Source organism: Pristiophorus japonicus, chromosome 27 (assembly GCF_044704955.1).
Source record: "Pristiophorus japonicus isolate sPriJap1 chromosome 27, sPriJap1.hap1, whole genome shotgun sequence".
Taxonomy (NCBI): domain Eukaryota; kingdom Metazoa; phylum Chordata; class Chondrichthyes; family Pristiophoridae; genus Pristiophorus; species Pristiophorus japonicus.
The window spans coordinates 2,523,944-2,544,271 of NC_092003.1; the positions used below are offsets into that span (position 1 = coordinate 2,523,944).

General features: G+C 59.1%; 1 protein-coding gene across 5 annotated transcripts in view; it reads left to right on the forward strand.

Annotated features, from left to right (window-relative positions):
- The window catches only part of LOC139239412 (histone acetyltransferase KAT5), a 36,724-nt gene extending 17,134 nt beyond the window's left edge, over nt 1-19,590 (forward strand). For 4 of the 5 annotated variants that reach the window (XM_070868111.1, XM_070868113.1, XM_070868112.1 and 1 more), the window contains 9 exons: nt 307-402; nt 2,285-2,362; nt 4,996-5,244; nt 7,982-8,071; nt 9,009-9,149; nt 10,457-10,550; nt 14,751-14,910; nt 16,530-16,611; nt 19,056-19,590. In XM_070868111.1, coding sequence (XP_070724212.1) covers nt 307-402; nt 2,285-2,362; nt 4,996-5,244; nt 7,982-8,071; nt 9,009-9,149; nt 10,457-10,550; nt 14,751-14,910; nt 16,530-16,611; nt 19,056-19,190 — 1,125 coding nt within the window. In that variant the 3' untranslated portion in view covers nt 19,191-19,590. The remainder of the gene's footprint in view (nt 1-306; nt 403-2,284; nt 2,363-4,995; nt 5,245-7,981; nt 8,072-9,008; nt 9,150-10,456; nt 10,551-14,750; nt 14,911-16,529; nt 16,612-19,055) is intronic. The other variant, XM_070868115.1, reaches the window with a different exon arrangement.
- The last annotated feature ends 738 nt before the right edge of the window (nt 19,591-20,328 follow it).

Here is a 20,328-nt window from a genome sequence, read left to right on the forward strand (position 1 = left end):
GAGGGGCTATTGAGGGGAGGGGTTTGGGGGAGGGGGTTGATGGTGTGTGGAGGGGGGGTGTTGGGGGTGGGGCACGGGGGAGGGGTTTGGGGGAGGGGGTTGATGGGGGTGTGTGGAGGGGGGGTGTTGGGGGAGGGGCTATTGAGTGGAGGGGTTTGAGGGGGGGGTGTTGGGGGTGGGGCACGGTGGAGGGGGTATTGGGGGTCACGGTGGAGGGGGGGCGCGCGGAGGGTGGGGGGGGTCTGATTCGATGCTTGTTAACCCCCTTTGCGTGAGAAATGTTCTGATTTCCCCCACCCCCGGCAGAAGAGGAAGTTGGAGGCAGTTTCACTCGCGACCCAGTGCTCTCCGGCAACACCCGTGGCCCCGACCCCAGAGATCGTGACCCCCGTCTACGCTCAGGTGAGTGACAGACCGCGGGGGGGGGGGGGGGGGGGGGGGGGCGGGGGAGGACAGCTGACCAAAGCAGGCACACACAGCCCAGAAACAGGCCACTGGGCCCCACCGCTCCGTGCCGGGGTTTATGCCCCACCGCTCCGTGCCGGGGTTTATGTCCCACCGCTCCGTGCCGGGGTTTACGCCCCACCGCTCCGTGCCGGGGTTTACGCCCCACCGCTCCGTGCCGGGGTTTATGCCCCACACTCCCCCTCCCACCCCTCTCCATCTCCCCCCATCACCCCATCCTTCTATCCCTCTCTCCCCCCCGTGTGTTTATCCAGCCTCCCCTTAAATACATCGATACTATTCACCTCAACACCTCCCTGTGGCAGCGAGTTCCACATTCTCACCGCTCTCTGGGTAAAGAAGTTTCTCCTGAATTCCCCGTTGGGTTTATCAGTGACGGTCTGATACTGACGGCAATTGTGAAACTGAGCACTCCCTGCAAGGAGCCTGATCCAACATCCCTCTCTCCCAAACAATCCATGGAATAATCTCTGTCTCTCGCTCTGTCTCTCGCTCTGTCTCTCGCTCTGTCTCTCGCTCTGTCTCTCGCTCTGTCTCTCGCTCTCTCTCTCGCTCTCTCTCTCGCTCTCTCTCTCGCTCTCTCTCTCGCTCTGTCTCTCGCTCTGTCTCGCGCTCTGTCTCGCTCTGTCTCTCGCTCTGTCTCTCGCCCTCTCTCTCGCCCTCTCTCTCGCCCCCTCTCTCGCCCCCTCTCTCGCCCCCTCTCTCGCCCCCTCTCTCGCCCCCTCTCTCGCCCCCTCTCTCGCCCCCTCTCTCGCCCCCTCTCTCGCCCCCTCTCTCGCCCCCTCTCTCGCCCCCTCTCTCGCCCCCCTCTCTCGCCCCCTCTCTCGCCCCCTCTCTCGCCCCCTCTCTCGCCCCCTCTCTCGCCCCCTCTCTCGCCCCCTCTCTCTCTCGCCCCCTCTCTCTCTCGCCCCCTCTCTCGCCCCCTCTCTCGCCCCCTCTCTCGCCCCCTCTCTCGCCCCCTCTCTCGCCCCCTCTCTCGCCCCCTCTCTCGCCCTCTCTCTCGCCCCCTCTCGCTCTCCCGCTCGCTCTCCCGCTCTCTCGCTCTCTCTTCCGCTCTCTCGCTCTCTCTCGCGCTCTCGCTCTCTCGCACTCACGCTCTCGCTCTCTCTCTGACTCTCTCTCTCTGACTCTCTCTCTGACTCTCTCTCGCCCCCTCTCTCGCCCCCTCTCTCGCCCCCTCTCTCTCGCCCTCTCGCTCTCGCCCTCTCGCTCTCCCGCTCGCTCTCCCGCTCTCTCGCTCTCTCTCTCGCTCTCTCGCTCTCTCGCTCTCTCTCCCGCTCTCTCGCTCTCTCTCCCGCTCTCTCGCTCTCTCTCGCGCTCTCTCTCGCGCTCTCTCTCGCGCTCTCGCTCTCTCGCACTCACGCTCTCGCTCTCTCTCTGACTCTCTCTCTCTGACTCTCTCTCTGACTCTCTCTCTCTCTCTCTGACTCTCTGTGAAAAATGGAATTGAAACTCTTCAACATTCTGGTGTAAGATTTTATATTTTCCTTTTCTTCACAGTTCATTCTCTTTGCGTTGACTCACCCAGCACAGGAGGTTCCCATTGGGCCCCTCGAGCCCGTGCTGTGCCGGCTCTGTGACAGAGCGATCCAATCAGTCCCACTCCCCCCCTGCTCTCTCCCCACAGCCCCAGCACATTTCTCCCCGTCAAGTGGCCACGATTGCCGAGACAATCACACCGCCTCATTGCATGTGAAGCACTTTGGGATCTGCGAATGAGGCGGAAAACGCAAATCTTCTTCAACCCACAGTTGTGACTTTCAGTCGTTGTAACAGCAAAACTGAAAAACATTCAACATAAACATGTTTTTTCTTCCAGCAAAATGGTTCAGCGAGGAGACCAGTGCCAGCCGTGGCTGGGAGGAAGAGGAAGGCCAACTGCCTGGGGACTGACGAGGTGAGTTAGAAACTGGAGAGGCGGTACTGAGGGAGTGCCGCACTGTCGGAGGGGCAGTACTGAGGGAGTGCCGCACTGTCGGAGGGGCAGTACTGAGGGAGTGCCGCACTGTCGGAGGGGCAGTACTGAGGGAGTGCCGCACTGTCGGAGGGGCAGTACTGAGGGAGCGCCGCACTGTCGGAGGGGCGGTACTGAGGGAGCGCCGCACTGTCGGAGGGGCAGTACTGAGGGAGTGCCGCACTGTCGGAGGGGCGGTACTGAGGGAGTGCCGCACTGTCGGAGGGGCAGTACTGAGGGAGTGCCGCACTGTCGGAGGGGCAGTACTGAGGGAGTGCCGCACTGTCGGAGGGGCAGTACTGAGGGAGCGCCGCACTGTCGGAGGGGCAGTACTGAGGGAGTGCCGCACTGTCGGAGGGGCAGTACTGAGGGAGCGCCGCACTGTCGGAGGGGCAGTACTGAGGGAGCGCCGCACTGTCGGAGGGGCAGTACTGAGGGAGCCCCGCACTGTCGGAGGGGCAGTACTGAGGGAGTGCCGCACTGTCGGAGGGGCGGGACTGAGGGAGCGCTGCACTGTCGGAGGGGCCGTACTGAGGGAGCCCCGCACTGTCGGAGGGGCGGGACTGAGGGAGCGCTGCACTGTCGGAGGGGCCGTACTGAGGGAGCCCCGCACTGTCGGAGGGGCAGTACTGAGGGAGCGCCGCACTGTCGGAGGGGCAGTACTGAGGGAGCGCCGCACTGTCGGAGGGGCAGTACTGAGGGAGCCCCGCACTGTCGGAGGGGCAGTACTGAGGGAGTGCCGCACTGTCGGAGGGGCGGGACTGAGGGAGCGCTGCACTGTCGGAGGGGCCGTACTGAGGGAGCCCCGCACTGTCGGAGGGGCAGTACTGAGGGAGCGCCGCACTGTCGGAGGGGCGGTACTGAGGGAGCACCGCACGGTCGGAGGGGCGGTACTGAGGGAGCGCCGCACTGTCGGAGGGGCGGTACTGAGGGAGCGCCGCACTGTCGGAGGGGCGGTACTGAGGGAGCGCCGTACTGTCGGAGGGGCAGTACTGAGGGAGCGCCGCACTGTCGGAGGGGCAGTACTGAGGGAGTGCCGCACTGTTGGAGGGGCAGTACTGAGGGAGTGCCGCACTGTCGGAGGGGCAGTACTGAGGGAGTGCCGCACTGTCGGAGGGGCAGTACTGAGGGAGCGCCGCACTGTCGGAGGGGCAGTACTGAGGGAGTGCCGCACTGTTGGAGGGGCAGTACTGAGGGAGTGCCGCACTGTTGGAAGTACCGTCTTTCGGATGAGACGTTAAACTGAGGCCCTGTCTGCCCTCTCAGGTGGACGTAAAAGATCCCACGGGCATTATTTTGATATGACCCTTGACTCCCCTATAGTTTAAGAAACTGTCTATCTCTGTCTTAAATATATTCACTGTCCCAGCCTCCACAGCTCTCTGGGGCAGAGAATTCCACAGATTTACAGCCCTCTGAGAGAAGAAATTCCTCCTCATCTCAGTTTTAAATGGGCGGCCCCTTATTCTAAGACCATGCCCCCGAGTTCTAGTCTCCCCCATCAGTGGAAACATCCTCTCTGCATCCACCTTGTCGAGCCCCCTCATAATCTGATACGTTTCGATAAGATCACCTCTCATTCTTCTGAATTCCAATGAGTAGAGGCCCAACCTCCTCAACCTTTCCTCATAAGTCAACTCCCCTCATCCTCGGAATCAACCGAGTGAACCTTCTCTGCATTTCTTAGTCTTTTTTGCAAAGGGGATGGAGTATAAAAGCAGGGAAGTCTTGCTCCAGTTATACAGGGTATTGGTGAGGCCACACCTGGAGTACTGCGTGCAGTTTTGGTTTCCGTATTTACGAAAGGATATACTTGCTTTGGAGGCAGTTCAGAGAAGGTTCACTCGGTTGATTCTGGGGATGAGGGGGTTGACTTATGAGGAAAGGTTGAGGAGGTTGGGCCTCTACTCATTGGAATTCAGAAGAATGAGAGGTGATCTTATCGAAACGTATAAGATTGAGGGGGCTCGACAAGTTGGATGCAGAGAGGATGTTCCCACTGATGGGGGAGACTAGAACTAGGGGGTCTTAGAATAAGGGGCCTCCCATTTAAAACTGAGATGAGGAGGAATTTCTTCTCTCTGAGGGTTGTAAATCTGTGGAATTCGCTGCCTCAGAGAGCTGTGGAGGCTGGGACATTGAATATATTTAAGACAGAGATAGACAGTTTCTGAACCGATAAGGGGGCGGGCAGGGAAGTGGAGCTGAGTCCATGATCGGATCAGCCATGATCGTATTAAATGGCGGAGCAGGCTCGAGGGGCCGAATGGCCGACTCCTGCTCCTATTTCTGATGTTCTTGGGTAAAGTTCGCCGCAGGTTTACTAACCGAGCCACCGTTTTCATATCCGCCGCCCTTTTATGATGTCACAGTGACGACGGGGTCATCGGAAGCCGGCCGATGACCTCACAAAGTCTTTCAACTGCCTCCCGCCTCTTAACTGTCTCGGTAAAATTAAAAGTAACTCTGGCTGCGGGCCGACAACAAGCCTCGCGGGCTGGGCCGTCGCCCGAAAGCAGAGCGCGCCCCTCACCTCTCCCATCACCAACCTTTGACCTTCACCCCCTCCTTCGCAGGACTCCCAGGACAGCTCTGACGGAATCCCCTCGGCCCCGCGGATGACAGGCAGCCTGGTGTCAGACCGGAGCCACGATGACATAGTGACCCGAATGAAGAACATCGAATGCATTGAGCTGGGCCGGCACCGCCTGAAACCCTGGTACTTCTCGCCCTACCCTCAGGAACTGACCTCCCTGCCCGTCCTGTACCTCTGTGAGTTCTGCCTCAAGTATCTGAAGAGCCTCAAATGTCTGCAGAGGCACCTGGTGAGTGCAGTGTCTGACCCTAAACCTGACCCCCCCGACCCTGACCCCCGACCCTGACCCCCCGACCCTGACCCCCGACCCTGACCCCCCCGACCCTGACCCCCCGACCCTGACCCCCCCGACCCTGACCCCCCGACCCTGACCCCCCGACCCTGACCCCCCGACCCTGACCCCCCGACCCTGACCCCCCGACCCTGACCCCCCGACCCTGACCCCCCGACCCTGACCCGCCGACCCTGACCCGCCGACCCTGACCCCCCGACCCTGACCCCCCGACCCTGACCCCCCGACCCTGACCCCCCGACCCTGACCCCCCCGACCCTGACCCCCCGACCCTGACCCCCCCGACCCTGACCCCCCCGACCCTGACCCCCCCGACCCTGACCCCCCGACCCTGACCCCCCGACCCTGACCCCCCGACCCTGACCCCCCGACCCTGACCCCCCGACCCTGACCCCCCGACCCTGACCCCCCGACCCTGACCCCCCGACCCTGACCCCCCGACCCTGACCCCCCGACCCTGACCCCCCGACCCTGACCCCCCGACCCTGACCCCCCGACCCTGACCCCCCGACCCTGACCCCCCGACCCTGACCCCCCGACCCTGACCCCCCGACCCTGACCCCCCGACCCTGACCCCCCGACCCTGACCCCCTGACCGCCCGACCTTGACCCCCCTGGCCCTGACCCCCCCGGCCCTGACCCCCCCCCCCGTCCCTGACACCCTGGCCCTGACACCCCGGCCCTGACACCCCGGCCCTGACACCCTGACACCTGAACATCCTTATGCTAACCCATTACTCTAATCCTAACCCCAACCCCCGATCCTTAACCCCTGATCCTTAACCCCTACTTGACTTTATTAGCCGAGGCATAGAATACCAGAGTGGGGGGTTATGCTTGAACTGTATAAAACACTGGTTAGGCCACAGCTGGAGTACTGCGTGCAGTTCTGGTCACCACATTACAGGAAGGATGTGATTGCACTGGAGAGGGTACAGAGGAGATTTACCAGGATGTTGCACTGGAGAGGGTACAGAGGAGATTTACCAGGATGTTGCACTGGAGAGGGTACAGAGGAGATTTACCAGGATGTTGCACTGGAGAGGGTACAGAGGAGATTTACCAGGATGTTGCACTGGAGAGGGTACAGAGGAGATTTACCAGGATGTTGCACTGGAGAGGGTACAGAGGAGATTGACCAGGATGTTGCACTGGAGAGGGTACAGAGGAGATTTACCAGGATGTTGCACTGGAGAGGGTACAGAGGAGATTTACCAGGATGTTGCACTGGAGAGGGTACAGAGGTGATTTACCAGGATGTTGCACTGGAGAGGGTACAGAGGAGATTTACCAGGATGTTGCACTGGAGAGGGTACAGAGGAGATTTACCAGGATGTTGCACTAGAGAGGGTACAGAGGAGATTTACCAGGGTGTTGCACTGGAGAGGGTACAGAGGAAATTTACCAGGATGTTGCACTGGAGAGAGTACAGAGGAGATTTACCAGGATGTTGCACTGGAGAGGGTACAGAGGAGATTTACCAGGATGTTGTACTGGAGAGGGTACAGAGGAGATTTACCAGGATGTTACACTGGAGAGGGTACAGAGGAGATTTACCAGGATGTTACACTAGGGAGGGTACAGAGGAGATTTACCAGGATGTTGCACTGGAGAGGGTACGGAGGAGATTTACCAGGATGTTGCAGTGGGGAGGGTACAGAGGAGATTTACCAGGATGTTGCACTGGAGAGGGTACAGAGGAGATTTACCAGGATGTTGCACTGGAGAGGGTACAGAGGAGATTTACCAGGATGTTGCACTGGAGAGGGTACTGAGGAGATTTACCAGGATGTTGCACTGGAGAGGGTACAGAGGAGATTTGCCAGGATGTTGCACTGGAGAGGGTACAGAGGAGATTTACCAGGATGTTGCACTGGAGAGGGTACAGAGGAGATTTATCAGGATGTTGCACTGGAGAGGGTACAGAGGAGATTTACCAGGATGTTGCACTGGAGAGGGTACAGAGGAGATTTACCAGGATGTTGCACTGGAGAGGGTACAGAGGAGATTTACCAGGATGTTGCCTGGACTGGAGAGTTTAGCGATGAGGAAAGATTGGATAGGCTGGGGTTGTTTTCTTTGGAACAGAGGAGGCTGAGGGGAGAGCTGATTGAGGTGTATAAAATGATGAGGGGCCTGGATAGAGGGGATAGGACGGACCTGTTTCCCTTGTCAGAGGGGTCAACAACCAGGGGCATAGATTTAAAGTAATTGGGGGGAGGTTTAGAGGGGATTTGAGGGGAAATGTCTTCACCCAGAGGGTGGTGGGGGTCTGGGGTGGAACTCACGGCCTGAAAGGGCGGTAGAGGCAGAAACCCTCACCACATTTAAACAGTACTTGGATGTGCACCTGAAGTGCCGTAACCTACAGGGCTACGGACCCAGAGCGGGAAAGTGGGATTAGGCTGGGTAGCTCTTGGTCGGCCGGAGCGGACACGATGGGCCGAATGGCCTCCTTCCGTGCTGTAAATTTCAGCGATGGTTCCGGGGACCGCAGAGAGGAGAATGTCGCAGGGGCAGGACTGAGGGACATGTCGAGACCGGTTAGTCCGGGGCTGTGCTGGCGGAGGGCGCGAGTTGTTTCAGGATCACTCTTGGAATTGTTGCTAAAACTCTACGCGATCCGAGCTATCGTCCGCTGCTGTCACTCACTCACTCACTCTTTCTCCGATAGACCAAATGTAACTTGCGACACCCGCCAGGAAATGAAATCTACAGGAAAGGAACCATTTCCTTCTTCGAAATCGATGGCAGGAAAAACAAGGTAAAGAGCTTCTGCTTAATATCTGTGCCCGTCTGATATTCCACCAGCCCCCTGCTCCCCACCCCCCCGTGTGCTCCCTCAGTACTGCCCCTCCGACAGTGCGGCGCTCCCTCAGTATTGCCCCTCCGACAGTGCTGCGCTCCCTCAGTACCGCCCCTCCGACAGTGCGGCGCTCCCTCAGTACTGCCCCTCCGACAGTGCTGCGCTCCCTCAGTACTGCCCCTCCGACAGTGCGGCGCTCCCTCAGTACTGCCCCTCCGACAGTGCTGCGCTCCCTCAGTACTGCCCCTCCGACAGTACGGCGCTCCCTCAGTACCGCCCCTCCGACAGTGCGGCACTCCCTCAGTACTGCCCCTCCGACAGTGCAGTACGGCGCTCCCTCAGTACTGCCCCTCCGACAGTACGGCTCTCCCTCAGTACCGCCCCTCCGACAGTGCGGCACTCCCTCAGTACTGCCCCTCCGACAGTGCAGTACGGCGCTCCCTCAGTACTGCCCCTCCGACAGTGCGGCGCTCCCTCAGTACTGCCCCTCCGACAGTACGGTGCTCCCTCAGTACTGCCCCTCCGACAGTGCGGCACTCCCTCAGTACTGCCCCTCCAACAACGCAGTGCGGCGCTCCCTCAGTACCGCCCCTCCGACAGCGCAGTGCGGCGCTCCCTCAGTACCGCCCCTCCGACAGCGCAGTGCGGCACTCCCTCAGTACTGCCCCTCCGACTGTGCGGCACTCCCTCAGTACCGCCCCTCCGACAGCGCAGTGCGGCACTCCCTCAGTACCGCCCCTCCGACAGCGCAGTGCGGCGCTCCCTCAGTACCGCCCCTCTGGGTGAGGCGGAGCGCAGTCAGTAACTTCAGGAGAGCAAGGGGGGGGGGGCGCGAGGGGGGATGCCTTGTCTCTGGTCAGTCCGACCTGATCGCTGCCTCTTTCATTCCGAACAGAACTACTCCCAGAACCTGTGTCTCCTGGCAAAGTGTTTCCTGGACCACAAAACCCTTTACTACGACACGGATCCATTCCTCTTCTACGTGATGACCGAGTACGACTGCAAAGGGTTTCACATCGTCGGCTACTTCTCGAAGGTAGGCCGCCTCTCACCGTCCCCTGGGACCAGGCAACACCGAGATCAGCGCTGCAGCATTGACACAGGCCAGGCGGCCCACTGTAACCCTGCTCCTCTCCAGCCTCCTCCCATCCCTGCTCATCTAACTCTCATCAGCATCTCCCTAATCCTGTCACCAGTCTGATTCTCTACCCTCGAGGGCTGTGGAGACTGGGTCATTGAATATATTTCAGCCGGAGATGGACAGATTTCTGGGCGTCACGGGAATAAAATGTTACGGGGAGCGTGTGGGGAGTCCCTGATCAGATCAGCCACGATCGTAACAAATGGCGGAGCAGGTTCGAGGGGCCGAATGGCCGACTCCTGCTCCTATTTCTTATGTTCTTATGGCGGGGATTGTCCTATGAGGAGAGATTGAGCAGACTGGGCCGGTATTCTCTGGAGTTTAGAAGAATGAGAGGGGATCCCATTGAAACACACACAATACTTACAGGGCTTGACAGGGTAGATGCAGGGAGGGTGTTTCCCCCCCGGGGCTGGGGAGTCTAGAACCAGGGCTCACAGTCTCAGGATAAGGGCTCGGCCATTTAGGACGGAGATGAGGAGGGATTTCTTCACTCAGAGCGGGGTGAATCTTTGGAATTCTCTGCCCCAGAGGGCCGTGGGAGGCTCAGTCTTCGAGGCCGAGATCAGGAGATTTTTGGATATTAAGGGAATCGAGGGATCGGGCGGGAAAGTGGAGTTGAGGTCGAAGGTCAGCCGCGATCTCATTGGATGGCGGAGCAGGCTCGAGGGGCCGAATGGCCGACTCCTGCTCCTGATTCTCGCGTTCTTTCTCCCCCGTGTGTTTATCCAGCCTCCCCTTAAATACATCGATACTATTCACCTCAACCCCTCCCTGTGGCAGCGAGTCCCACATTCTCACCGCTCTCGGGGTAAAGAAGTTTCTCCTGAATTCCCCATTGGGTTTATCAGTGACTGTCTGATAATGGTGGCCCCCAGTTCTGGTCTCCCCCACAAGGGGGAAACATCTTCTCTCTGTCTACCCTCTCGAACCCCCTTCTATCAGCTCACCCCTCACCTTCTCTTTTCGAGAGAAACAACCCTGGCCCGTTTAGTCTCTCCTGATAGTTCTGGCCCCTCAGTTCTGGGACCATCCCAGTAAATCTTTTTTGCACCGTCTCCAGTGCCTCGTTCCCCAGCGCGAACATTCCTCGTCGCCAAAGCTAAAATCCACAGAAGAATATTGTTTAAAACAATGAGAACGAAGGTTTGCAGTCGGGGTGTTGGGCAGCTGGTTTTACACAGCTCTGTTTCCCTGTTTAGGAGAAGGAATCGACGGAGGATTACAATGTCGCCTGTATATTAACGCTGCCCCCTTACCAGCGCAGGGGCTACGGCAAGCTCCTCATCGAGTTCAGTGAGTACCCACGTTTCCTCACCCAGCCTCCGCCTCCGCAATCAGCTGGTCCCGTGGTCCCGTAGCACATCGAGAGAGAGAGAGAGAGAGAGAGAGAGAGAGGAGAGAGACAGAGAGAAGAGAGAGAGAGAGAGAGAGAGAGAGAGAGAGAGAGACGGAGACGGAGAGAGAGAGACAGGGAGAGACAGAGCAAGAGAGAGAGAGACAGGGAGAGAGAGAGACGGAGAGAGAGAGAGAGGAGAGACAGACGGAGAGAGAGAGACGGAGAGAGAGAGACAGGGAGAGACAGAGCGAGAGAGAGACAGAGAGACAGAGAGACAGAGAGACAGAGAGACAGAGAGACAGAGAGACAGAGAGACAGAGAGAGAGGGAGAGAGAGACAGGGAGAGAGAGACAGGGAGAGAGAGACAGGGAGAGAGAGACAGGGAGAGAGAGACAGAGAGAGAGAGAGAGACAGGGAGAGACAGAGAGAGAGACAGACAGGGAGAGAGAGAGACAGGGAGAGAGAGAGAGAGACAGGGAGAGAGAGAGACAGACAGGGAGAGAGAGAGAGAGACAGACAGAGAGAGAGACAGACAGAGAGAGAGACAGACAGACAGAGACAGACAGAGAGAGAGACAGACAGACAGAGAGAGACAGACAGACAGACAGACAGAGAGAGAGACAGAGCGAGAGAGAGAGAAAGAGAGGGAGAGAAAGAGAGAGAGAGAAAGAGAGAGAGAGAGAGACAGCGAGAGAGAGACAGAGCGAGAGACAGAGAGAGAGAGAGCGAGAGACAGAGAGAGCGAGAGAGAGAGACAGAGAGAGCGAGAGAGAGAGACAGAGAGAGAGAGCGACAGAGAGACAGAGAGAGAGAGAGAGAGCGAGATAGAAAGAAACAAACAAACAGAGCGACAGAAAGATAAACATAGAGATAGAGAGAGAGACAGAAAATAAGATAAAGAGAGACAGAGAATAAGATAAAGAGAGAGAGAGAGAGAGAGATAAACAGAGATAGAGAGAGATAAACAGAGATAGACAGAGAGAAAGAGAGAGATAGACAGACAGAGAGGGAGAGTGTGCTTCCTAAACACAGAACGAGAGAGAGCGCGATCGATAAACAGAGAGAGAGATAAACATAGAGATAGAGACAGAGATAGACAGACAGAGAGAGAGAGATAAATAGAAAGAGAGATAGAGATAATGAGACAGGCAGAAAGATAGAGGGAGAGAGATAAGTAGATAGAGTAATAGATAAACACAAATATACAGGGTATATGAGAGAGAGAAATAGATAGAGATAGATAGGGAGAGAGAGGTAGATAGAGAGAGGGATAGATAGAGATAGATAGGGAGAGAGAGATAGATAGATAGAGGGATAGATAGAGATAGAGAGATGGATAGAGAGACACAGATAGTCAGAGAGAGGGGTCAATAGAGAGACACAGAGATAGGCGGATCGGATGGACTCCTGCATGGTTTGACCCTTCCTCATGGTCCCACCACTGCCCTCCATCGCTCCGGTTGCCCTCTCTGGGACCGAGGCACACTGGTCAGGAGGTTCCCTCCCTGGTCTGTGCCATTCTGGGCTGGGACCCCGCTCAGGGCTACAGTCTGGTGCAGAGAGGAGAACAGTATCAGCGCTGGTTGCCTGCTCTTGTACCATCGGTCCATAATGCTGGGACCGGCAGTGACCAGTGAGGGGACAGTGTGGGTCACACTGACCTTTACAGGGTCATTAAAAACTTCATTCTCGGTATGTGGGCGTCGCTGGCAAGGCCCAGCATTTATTGCCCGTCCCTAGTCGCCCCTTGAGAAGGTGCTGGTGAGCCGCCTTCTTGAACCGCTGCAGTCCGTGTGGTGAAGGTGCTCCCACAGTGCTGTTAGGGAGGGAGTTCCAGGATTGTGACCCAGCGACGATGAAGGAACGGCCGATATATTCCCAAGTCGGGATGGTGTGTGACTGGGAGGGGAACGTGGAGGGGGTGGTGTTCCCATGGACCTGCTGCCCTTGTCCTTCTAGGGGGGAGAGGCCGTGGGTTTGGGAGGTGCCGCCGAAGAAGCCTTGGCGAGTTGCTGCAGTGCATCTTGTAGATGGTGCACACTGCAGCCAGGGGGCGCCGGTGGTGGAGGGAGTGAGTGTTGAAGGTGGTGGAGGGAGTGAGTGTTGAAGGTGGTGGAGGGAGGGAGTGTTGAAGGTGGTGGAGGGAGTGAGTGTTGAAGGTGGTGGAGGGAGTGAGTGTTGAAGGTGGGGGAGGGAGTGAGTGTTGAAGGTGGTGGAGGGAGTGAGTGTTGAAGGTGGTGGAGGGAGTGAGTGTTGAAGGCGGTGGAGGGAGTGAGTGTTGAATTTGGTGGAGGGAGTGAGTGTTGAAGGTGGTGGAGGGAGTGAGTGTTGAAGGTGGTGGAGGGAGGGAGTGTTGAAGGTGGTGGAGGGAGTGAGTGTTGAAGGTGGTGGAGGGAGTGAGTGTTGAAGGTGGTGGAGGGAGTGAGTGTTGAAGGTGGTGGAGGGAGTGAGTGTTGAAGGTGGTGGAGGGAGTGAGTGTTGAAGGTGGTGGAGGGAGTGAGTGTTGAAGGTGGTGGAGGGAGTGAGTGTTGAAGGTGGTGGAGGGAGTGAGTGTTGAAGGTGGTGGAGGGAGTGAGTGTTGAAGGTGGTGGAGGGAGTGAGTGTTGAAGGTGGGGGAGGGAGTGAGTGTTGAAGGTGGTGGAGGGAGTGAGTGTTGAAGGCGGTGGAGGGAGTGAGTGTTGAAGGCGGTGGAGGGAGTGAGTGTTGAATTTGGTGGAGGGAGTGAGTGTTGAAGGTGGTGGAGGGAGTGAGTGTTGAAGGTGGTGGAGGGAGTGAGTGTTGAAGGTGGTGGAGGGAGTGAGTGTTGAAGGTGGTGGAGGGAGTGAGTGTTGAAGGTGGTGGAGGGAGTGAGTGTTGAAGGTGGTGGAGGGAGTGAGTGTTGAAGGTGGTGGAGGGAGTGGTTAATACATTGGCTTCCGGTTAAGCAATGCCTCGATTTCAAAATACTCCTCGTTTATAAATCCCTCCATGGCCCTTGCCCCTCCCTATCTCTGTAACCCCCTCCAGCCCCTACACCCTCCCTATCTCTGTAACCCCCTCCAGCCCCTACACCCCTCCCTATCTCTGTAACCTCCTCCAGCCCCTACACCCCTCCCTATCTCTGTAACCTCCTCCAGCCCCTACACCCCTCCCTATCTCTGTAACCTCCTCCAGCCCCTACACCCCTCCCTATCTCTGTAACCCCCTCCAGCCCTTACATCCTTCCCTATCTCTATAACCTCCTCCAGCTCCTACATCCCTCCCTATCTCTGTAACCTCCTCCAGCCCTTACATCCCTCCCTATCTCTGTAACCTCCTCCAGCCCTTACATCCCTCCCTATCTCTGTAACCCCCTCCAGCCCTTACACCCCTCCCTATCTCTGTAACCTCCTCCAGCCCCTACACCCCTCCCTATCTCTGTAACCTCCAGCCCCTACACCTCTCCCTATCTCTGTAACCTCCTCCAGCCCCTACACCCCTCCCTATCTCTGTAACCTCCTCCAGCCCCTACACCCCTCCCTATCTCTGTAACCTCCTCCAGCCCCTACACCCCTCCCTATCTCTGTAACCTCCTCCAGCCCTACACCCCTCCCTATCTCAGTAATCTCCTCCAGCCCTACACCCCTCCGAGATGTCTGCGCTCCTCTAATTCTGCCCTCCTGAGCATCCCTGATTATAATCGCTCCACCATCGGTGGCCGTGCCTTCAGCTGCCTGGGCCCCAAGCTCTGGAACTCCCTCCCTAAACCTCTCCGCCTCTCTCTCCTCCGACAAGATGCTCCTTAAAACCCACCTCTCTGACCCAGCTTTTGGTCACCTGCGCTAGTTTCTACTTAATGCGGCTCGGTGTCAAATTTCTATCGTATTGTACTCCTGTCAAGCGCCTTGGAACGTTTTACTACGTTGAAGGCGCTGTATAAATAAATGCACGTTGTCGGTGAATCGGAGAGTGAGATTTAACCGTCACATTGCGAGCAGCCACGTTAAAGGTGATTGCATTGCCAGTCCGTTCCCGCGAGCGATCCGGACCTGGTCTTGGTACTTCCCCACGTTGGCTGTGTCTCGCTACAGGAGACGTCCGCTAGGTTCCCGTTTGTCCGATTTGCAAGCCTCTGTTGCCGCCGGTAAATTGTGGAGGACCCGTGACACACGCTGCTTCATCCCCTCCCCCGCCCGCAGGTTACGAGCTCTCGAAGGTGGAAGGGAAAACGGGGACTCCGGAGAAGCCACTGTCCGACCTGGGGCTGCTCTCCTACCGCAGTTACTGGTCGCAGACCATCCTGGAGATTCTCATGGAGCTGAAATCGGAGAATGGGGAGAGGCCGCAGATCACCATCAAGTAAGTCCACAGCTCGAGGACAGTACTGAGGGAGTGCCGCACTGTCGGAGGGGCAGTACTGAGGGAGCCCCGCACTGTCGGAGGGGCAGTGCTGAGGAAGAGCCGCACTGTCGGAGGGGCAGTACTGAGGGAGTGCCGCACTGTGGGAGGGGCAGCACTGAGGGAGCACCGCACTGTGGGAGGGGCAGTACTGAGGGAGCCCCGCACTGTCGGAGGGGCGGTACTGAGGGAGTCCCGCACTGTCGGAGGGGCAGTACTGAGGGAGCCCCGCACTGTCGGAGGGGCGGTACTGAGGGAGCGCCACACTGTCGGAGGGGCGGTACTGAGGGAGCCCCGCACTGTCGGAGGGGCGGTACTGAGGGAGTGCCGCACTGTCGGAGGGGCAGTACTGAGGGAGTGCCGCACTGTCGGAGGGGCAGTACTGAGGGAGCGCCGCACTGTCGGAGGGGCAGTACTGAGGGAGCGCCGCACTGTCGGAGGGGCAGTACTGAGGGAGTGCCGTACTGTCGGAGGGGCAGTACTGAGGGAGCCCCGCACTGTCGGAGGGGCGGTACTGAGGGAGCCCCGCACTGTCGGAGGGGCGGTACTGAGGGAGCCCCGCACTGTCGGAGGGGCGGTACTGAGGGAGCCCCGCACTGTCGGAGGGGCGGTACTGAGGGAGTGCCGCACTGTCGGAGGGGCGGTACTGAGGGAGCCCCGCACTGTCGGAGGGGCGGTACTGAGGGAGCGCCGCACTGTCGGAGGGGCAGTTCTGAGGGAGCGCCACACTGTGGGAGGGGCAGTACTGAGGGACTGTCGGAGGGGCAGTACTGAGGGAGCGCCGCACTGTCGGAGGTGCAGTACTGAGGGAGTGCCGCACTGTTGGAGGGGCAGTACTGAGGGAGCGCCGCACTGTCGGAGGGGCGGTATTTTGGATGAGACGTTAAACCGAGGCCCCGTCTGCCCTCTCGGGTGGATGTAAAAGATCCCGGGGCCACTATTGGAAGAAGAGCAGGGGGAGTTCTCCCCGGTGTCCTGGGGCCAATATTTATCCCTCGACCAACATCACTAAAACAGATGATCTGGGTCATTATCACATCGCTGTGTGTGGGAGCTTGCTGTGAACAAATTGGCGTTTCCCACATTACAACAGTGAGTGCACTCCAAACAAAAGAACTGTATTGGCTGCGAAGTGCTTTGGACTGTCCTGAACGGCAGGGCTGTAATGGTCAGATGACGCCCCCTTGTTCTGGACTGACCCACCCGAGGGAATAGTCTCTCTCGATCGCCCCCATCGAATCATTTAAACGCCTCGATGGGATCGCCGCTTAATCTGTCCACTCGAGAGAACACAGGCCCAGACTGTGTGTGACCCGTCCCTCTGATTGAACCTTTTTATCCCCGGGGTATCAGTCTGGTGAATCTGCCCTGTTCCCCCTCCGGGGCCGATATATCCCCCCTGGGGGGGTGGGGAGCGACAGGAGTCAGTGTCTGCGGGACGGCAGGGCAGGGGAAAGAGTTCACGGCAACCTCACGGCGATTGGGGTGGGCCACACGGAGGAGCTGATCAACTCACGCTCACAAACTCTCACTCGCTTTCTCCCTCTCTGTCCCCCCCACCCCCCTCTCTCTCTGCTCAGCGAGATCAGCGAATTAACCAGCATCAAGAAGGAGGACGTGATTTCCACCCTGCAGTACCTCAACCTCATCAACTACTATAAGGTAGGCCCCTCGATTCTGTAACCCCCTCCAGACCCGACACCCCTCCCTACCGCTGTAACCTCCTCCAGCCCCGACACCCCTCCCGATCTCTGTAACCTCCTCCAGCCCCTACACCCCTCCCTATCTCTGTAACCCCCTCCAGCCCCTACACCCCTCCCTATCTCTGTAACCTCCTCCAGCCCCTACACCCCTCCCTATCTCTGTAATCTCCTCCAGCCCCTACACCCCTCCCTATCTCTGTAACCCCCTCCAGCCCCGACACCCCTCCCTATCGCTGTAACCTCCTCCAGCCCCTACACCCCTCCCTATCTCTGTAACCCCCTCCAGCCCCGACACCCCTCCCTATCTCTGTAACCTCCTCCAGCCCCTACACCCCTCGCTATCTCTGTAACCTCCTCCAGCCCCTACACCCCTCCCGATCTCTGTAACCTCCTCCAGCCCCAACACCCCTCCCTATCTCCGTAACCCCCTCCAGCCCCTACACCCCTCCCTATCTCTGTAACCCCCTCCAGCCCCTACACCCCTCCCGATCTCTGTAACCTCCTCCAGCCCCAACACCCCTCCCTATCTCCGTAACCTCCTCCAGCGCCTACACCCCTCCCTATCTCTGTAACCTTCTCCAGCCCCTACACCCCTCCCTATCTCTGTAACCTCCTCCAGCCCCTACACCCCTCCCGATCTCTGTAACCTCCTCCAGCCCCTACACCCCTCCCTATCTCTGTAACCCCCTCCAGCCCCAACATCCCTCCCTATCTCTGTAACCTCCTCCAGCCCCTATACCCCTCCCGATCTCTGTAACCTCCTCCAGCCCCAACACCCCTCCCTATCTCCGTAACCTCCTCCAGCCCCTACACCCCTCCCTATCTCTGTAACCTCCTCCAGCCCCTACACCCCTCCCTATCTCTGTAACCCCCTCCAGTCCCAACATCCCTCCCTATCTCTGTAACCCCCTCCAGCCCCTACACCCCTCCCTATCTCTGTAACCCCCTCCAGCCCCAACACCCCTCCCTATCTCTGTAACCCCCTCCAGCCCCAACACCCCTCCCTATCTCTGTAACCTCCTCCTGCCCCTACACCTCTCCCTATCTCTGGAACCTCCTCCAGCCCCTATACCACTCCTTATCTCTGGAACCTCCTCCAGCCCCTACACCCCTCCCTATCTCTGTAACCTCCTCCAGCCCTTACACCCTCCCTATCTCTGTAACCTCCTCCAGCCCCTACACACCTCCCTATCTCTGTAACCCCCACCAGCCCTACACCCCTCCCTATCTCTGTAACCTCCTCCAGCCCCTACACCCCTCCCTATCTCTGTAATCTCCTCCAGCCCCCACACCCCTCCCTATCTCTGTAATCTCCTCTAGCCCCTACACTCCTCCCTATCCCTGTAACCCCCTCCAAGCCCCTACACCCCTCCCTATCTCTGTAATCTCCTCCAGCCCCACAAGCCTCCCCCCCCCCCGAGATGTCTGCACTCCTCTAATTCTGTCCTCCTAAGCATCCCTGATTATAATCGACCCACCATCGGTGGCCGTGCCTTCCGTTGCCTGGGCCCCAAGCTCTGGAACTCCCTCCCTAAACCTTACCTCCATCAAGGCTCTCCTTAAAAGCTACTTTTTTGACCGAGCTTTTGGTCACCTGCACTGATTTCTACTTATGCGGCTCGGTGTCAAATTTGTTTTCTCATAACCCTGTGATACACCGCACTGTCGGAGGGGCAGTACTGAGGGAGCACCGCACTGTCGGAGGGGCAGTACTGAGGGAGCGCCGCACTGTCGGAGGGGCAGTACTGAGGGAGCGCCGCACTGTCGGAGGGGCAGTACTAAGGGAGCGCCGCACTGTCGGAGGGGCAGTACTGAGGGAGCGCCGCAGTGTCGGAGGGGCAGTACTGAGGGAGTGCCGCACTGTCGGAGGGGCGGTACTGAGGGAGTGCCGCACTGTCGGAGGGGCGGTACTGAGGGAGCGCCGCACTGTCGGAGGGGCAGTACTGAGGGAGCGCCGCACTGTCGGAGGGGCGGTACTGAGGGAGCGCCGCACTGTCGGAGGGGCAGTACTGAGGGAGCGCCGCACTGTCGGAGGTGCCGTCTCTCGGATGAGACATTAAACCGAGACCCCGTCTGCCCTCTCGGGTGGATGTAAAAGATCCCGGGGCCACTATTGGAAGAAGAGCAGGGGGAGTTCTCCCCGGTGTCCTGGGGCCAATATTTATCCCTCGACCAACATCACTAAAACAGATGATCCGGGTCATTATCACATCGCTGTGTGTGGGAGCTTGCTGTGCGCTAATTGGCGTTTCCCACATTACAACAGTGAGCGCACTCCCAAAATAAAAGCGAGTTTATTGTGCTGTTGTTTGGGACGTGTGGAGATGGTGACGTGTGTAAATGAGCGAGTTGTGTCGGTGTTTGTGGCGTGCGCTGGTTAAATCGGGCTGTTGCTATTTGCAGGGTCAGTACATCCTGACACTGTCGGAGGATATCGTCGAGGGCCACGAGAAGGCAATGCTGAAACGACACCTCCGCATTGACTCCAAGTGCCTGCACTTTACACCCAAGGACTGGAGCAAGAGGGGCAAATGGTAACGGGGAGCGAGCGGCGCGTGAGGGAGCGAGCGTGAGGGAGCGAGGGACGGTCCGCGGACCTCTCCCGGCCCTCCCCTCCCCCCTCGTCTCTCGCCAGACTAGCCTCATCGTCTATGCCCCACCCAGCTTCCTGTGAGCGATCGCTCGCCCCGGCCAGTCTCCGACCCCCCCCCCCACCCCCTCTCTCTGTCCGCGAGCTGACATCGGTGGGCACGGGACGCACAGACATCGCCAGCGCAGTCGGCCCGCCTCACGCCTCCCGCCGTGTGCCCCTCCTCCCAGACTCTCGGCCACTCGGGGAGGCAGCCTGCAATATTCAGCCCTCACCCGACAGTCGAAACAAACTAAGTGGGTTTGGACTCTCCCGACGAACTCCGCCTTCACCTCGACACCTCTCTCTCACTTCCCCCCTCCCCCCCTCCCCCCTCCCCCCTCCCCCCCCCCTCCCTCTCTGTCTCTCTCTCTCTCTCTCTTTTCCTACCCCACCCCTCACTTCCCCCTTCTCTCTCGCCCTCTCATTTTCCCCCTCTCCCTCCCTCCCCTCCCCCCTCCCTCCCTCCCCCCCCCCCCCTCCCTCCCTCCCCCCCTCCCTCCACCCCTCTCTCCCTCCCCCCCCCTCCACCCCTCTCTCCACTCCCGCCCCCTCTCTCTCCCTTCCCCCTCTCTCCCCCCCTCTCTCTCCCCCCCCTCTCTCTTCCCCCTCTCTCTCCCTCTCTTCCCCCCCCTCTCTCTCCCCCCCTCTCTCTCCCCCCCTCTCTCTCCCCCTCTCTCTCCCCCCTCTCTCCCTCTCCCCCCCCCTCTCTCCCTCTCCCCCCCCCTCTTCCCCCCTCTCCCCTCCCCCTCTCTCCCTCTCCCCCCCCCCTCTTCCCCCCTCTCCCCTCCCCCTCTTCCCCCCTCTCCCCTCCCCTCTCTCTTCCCCCCCTCTCCCCTCCCCCCTCTCCCTCCCCCCTCTCTCTCTCCCCTCCCCCTCTCTCTCTCCCCTGCCTCTCTCTCCCCTGCCCCCTCTCTCCCCTCCCGCCTCTCTCCCCCCCTCTCTCTCTCTCCCCCCCTCTCTCTCCCCCTCTCTCTCCCCCCTCTCTCTCCCCCCCTCTCTCTCCCCCCCTCTCTCCCTCTCTCTCTCCCCCCCCCCTCTCTCCCT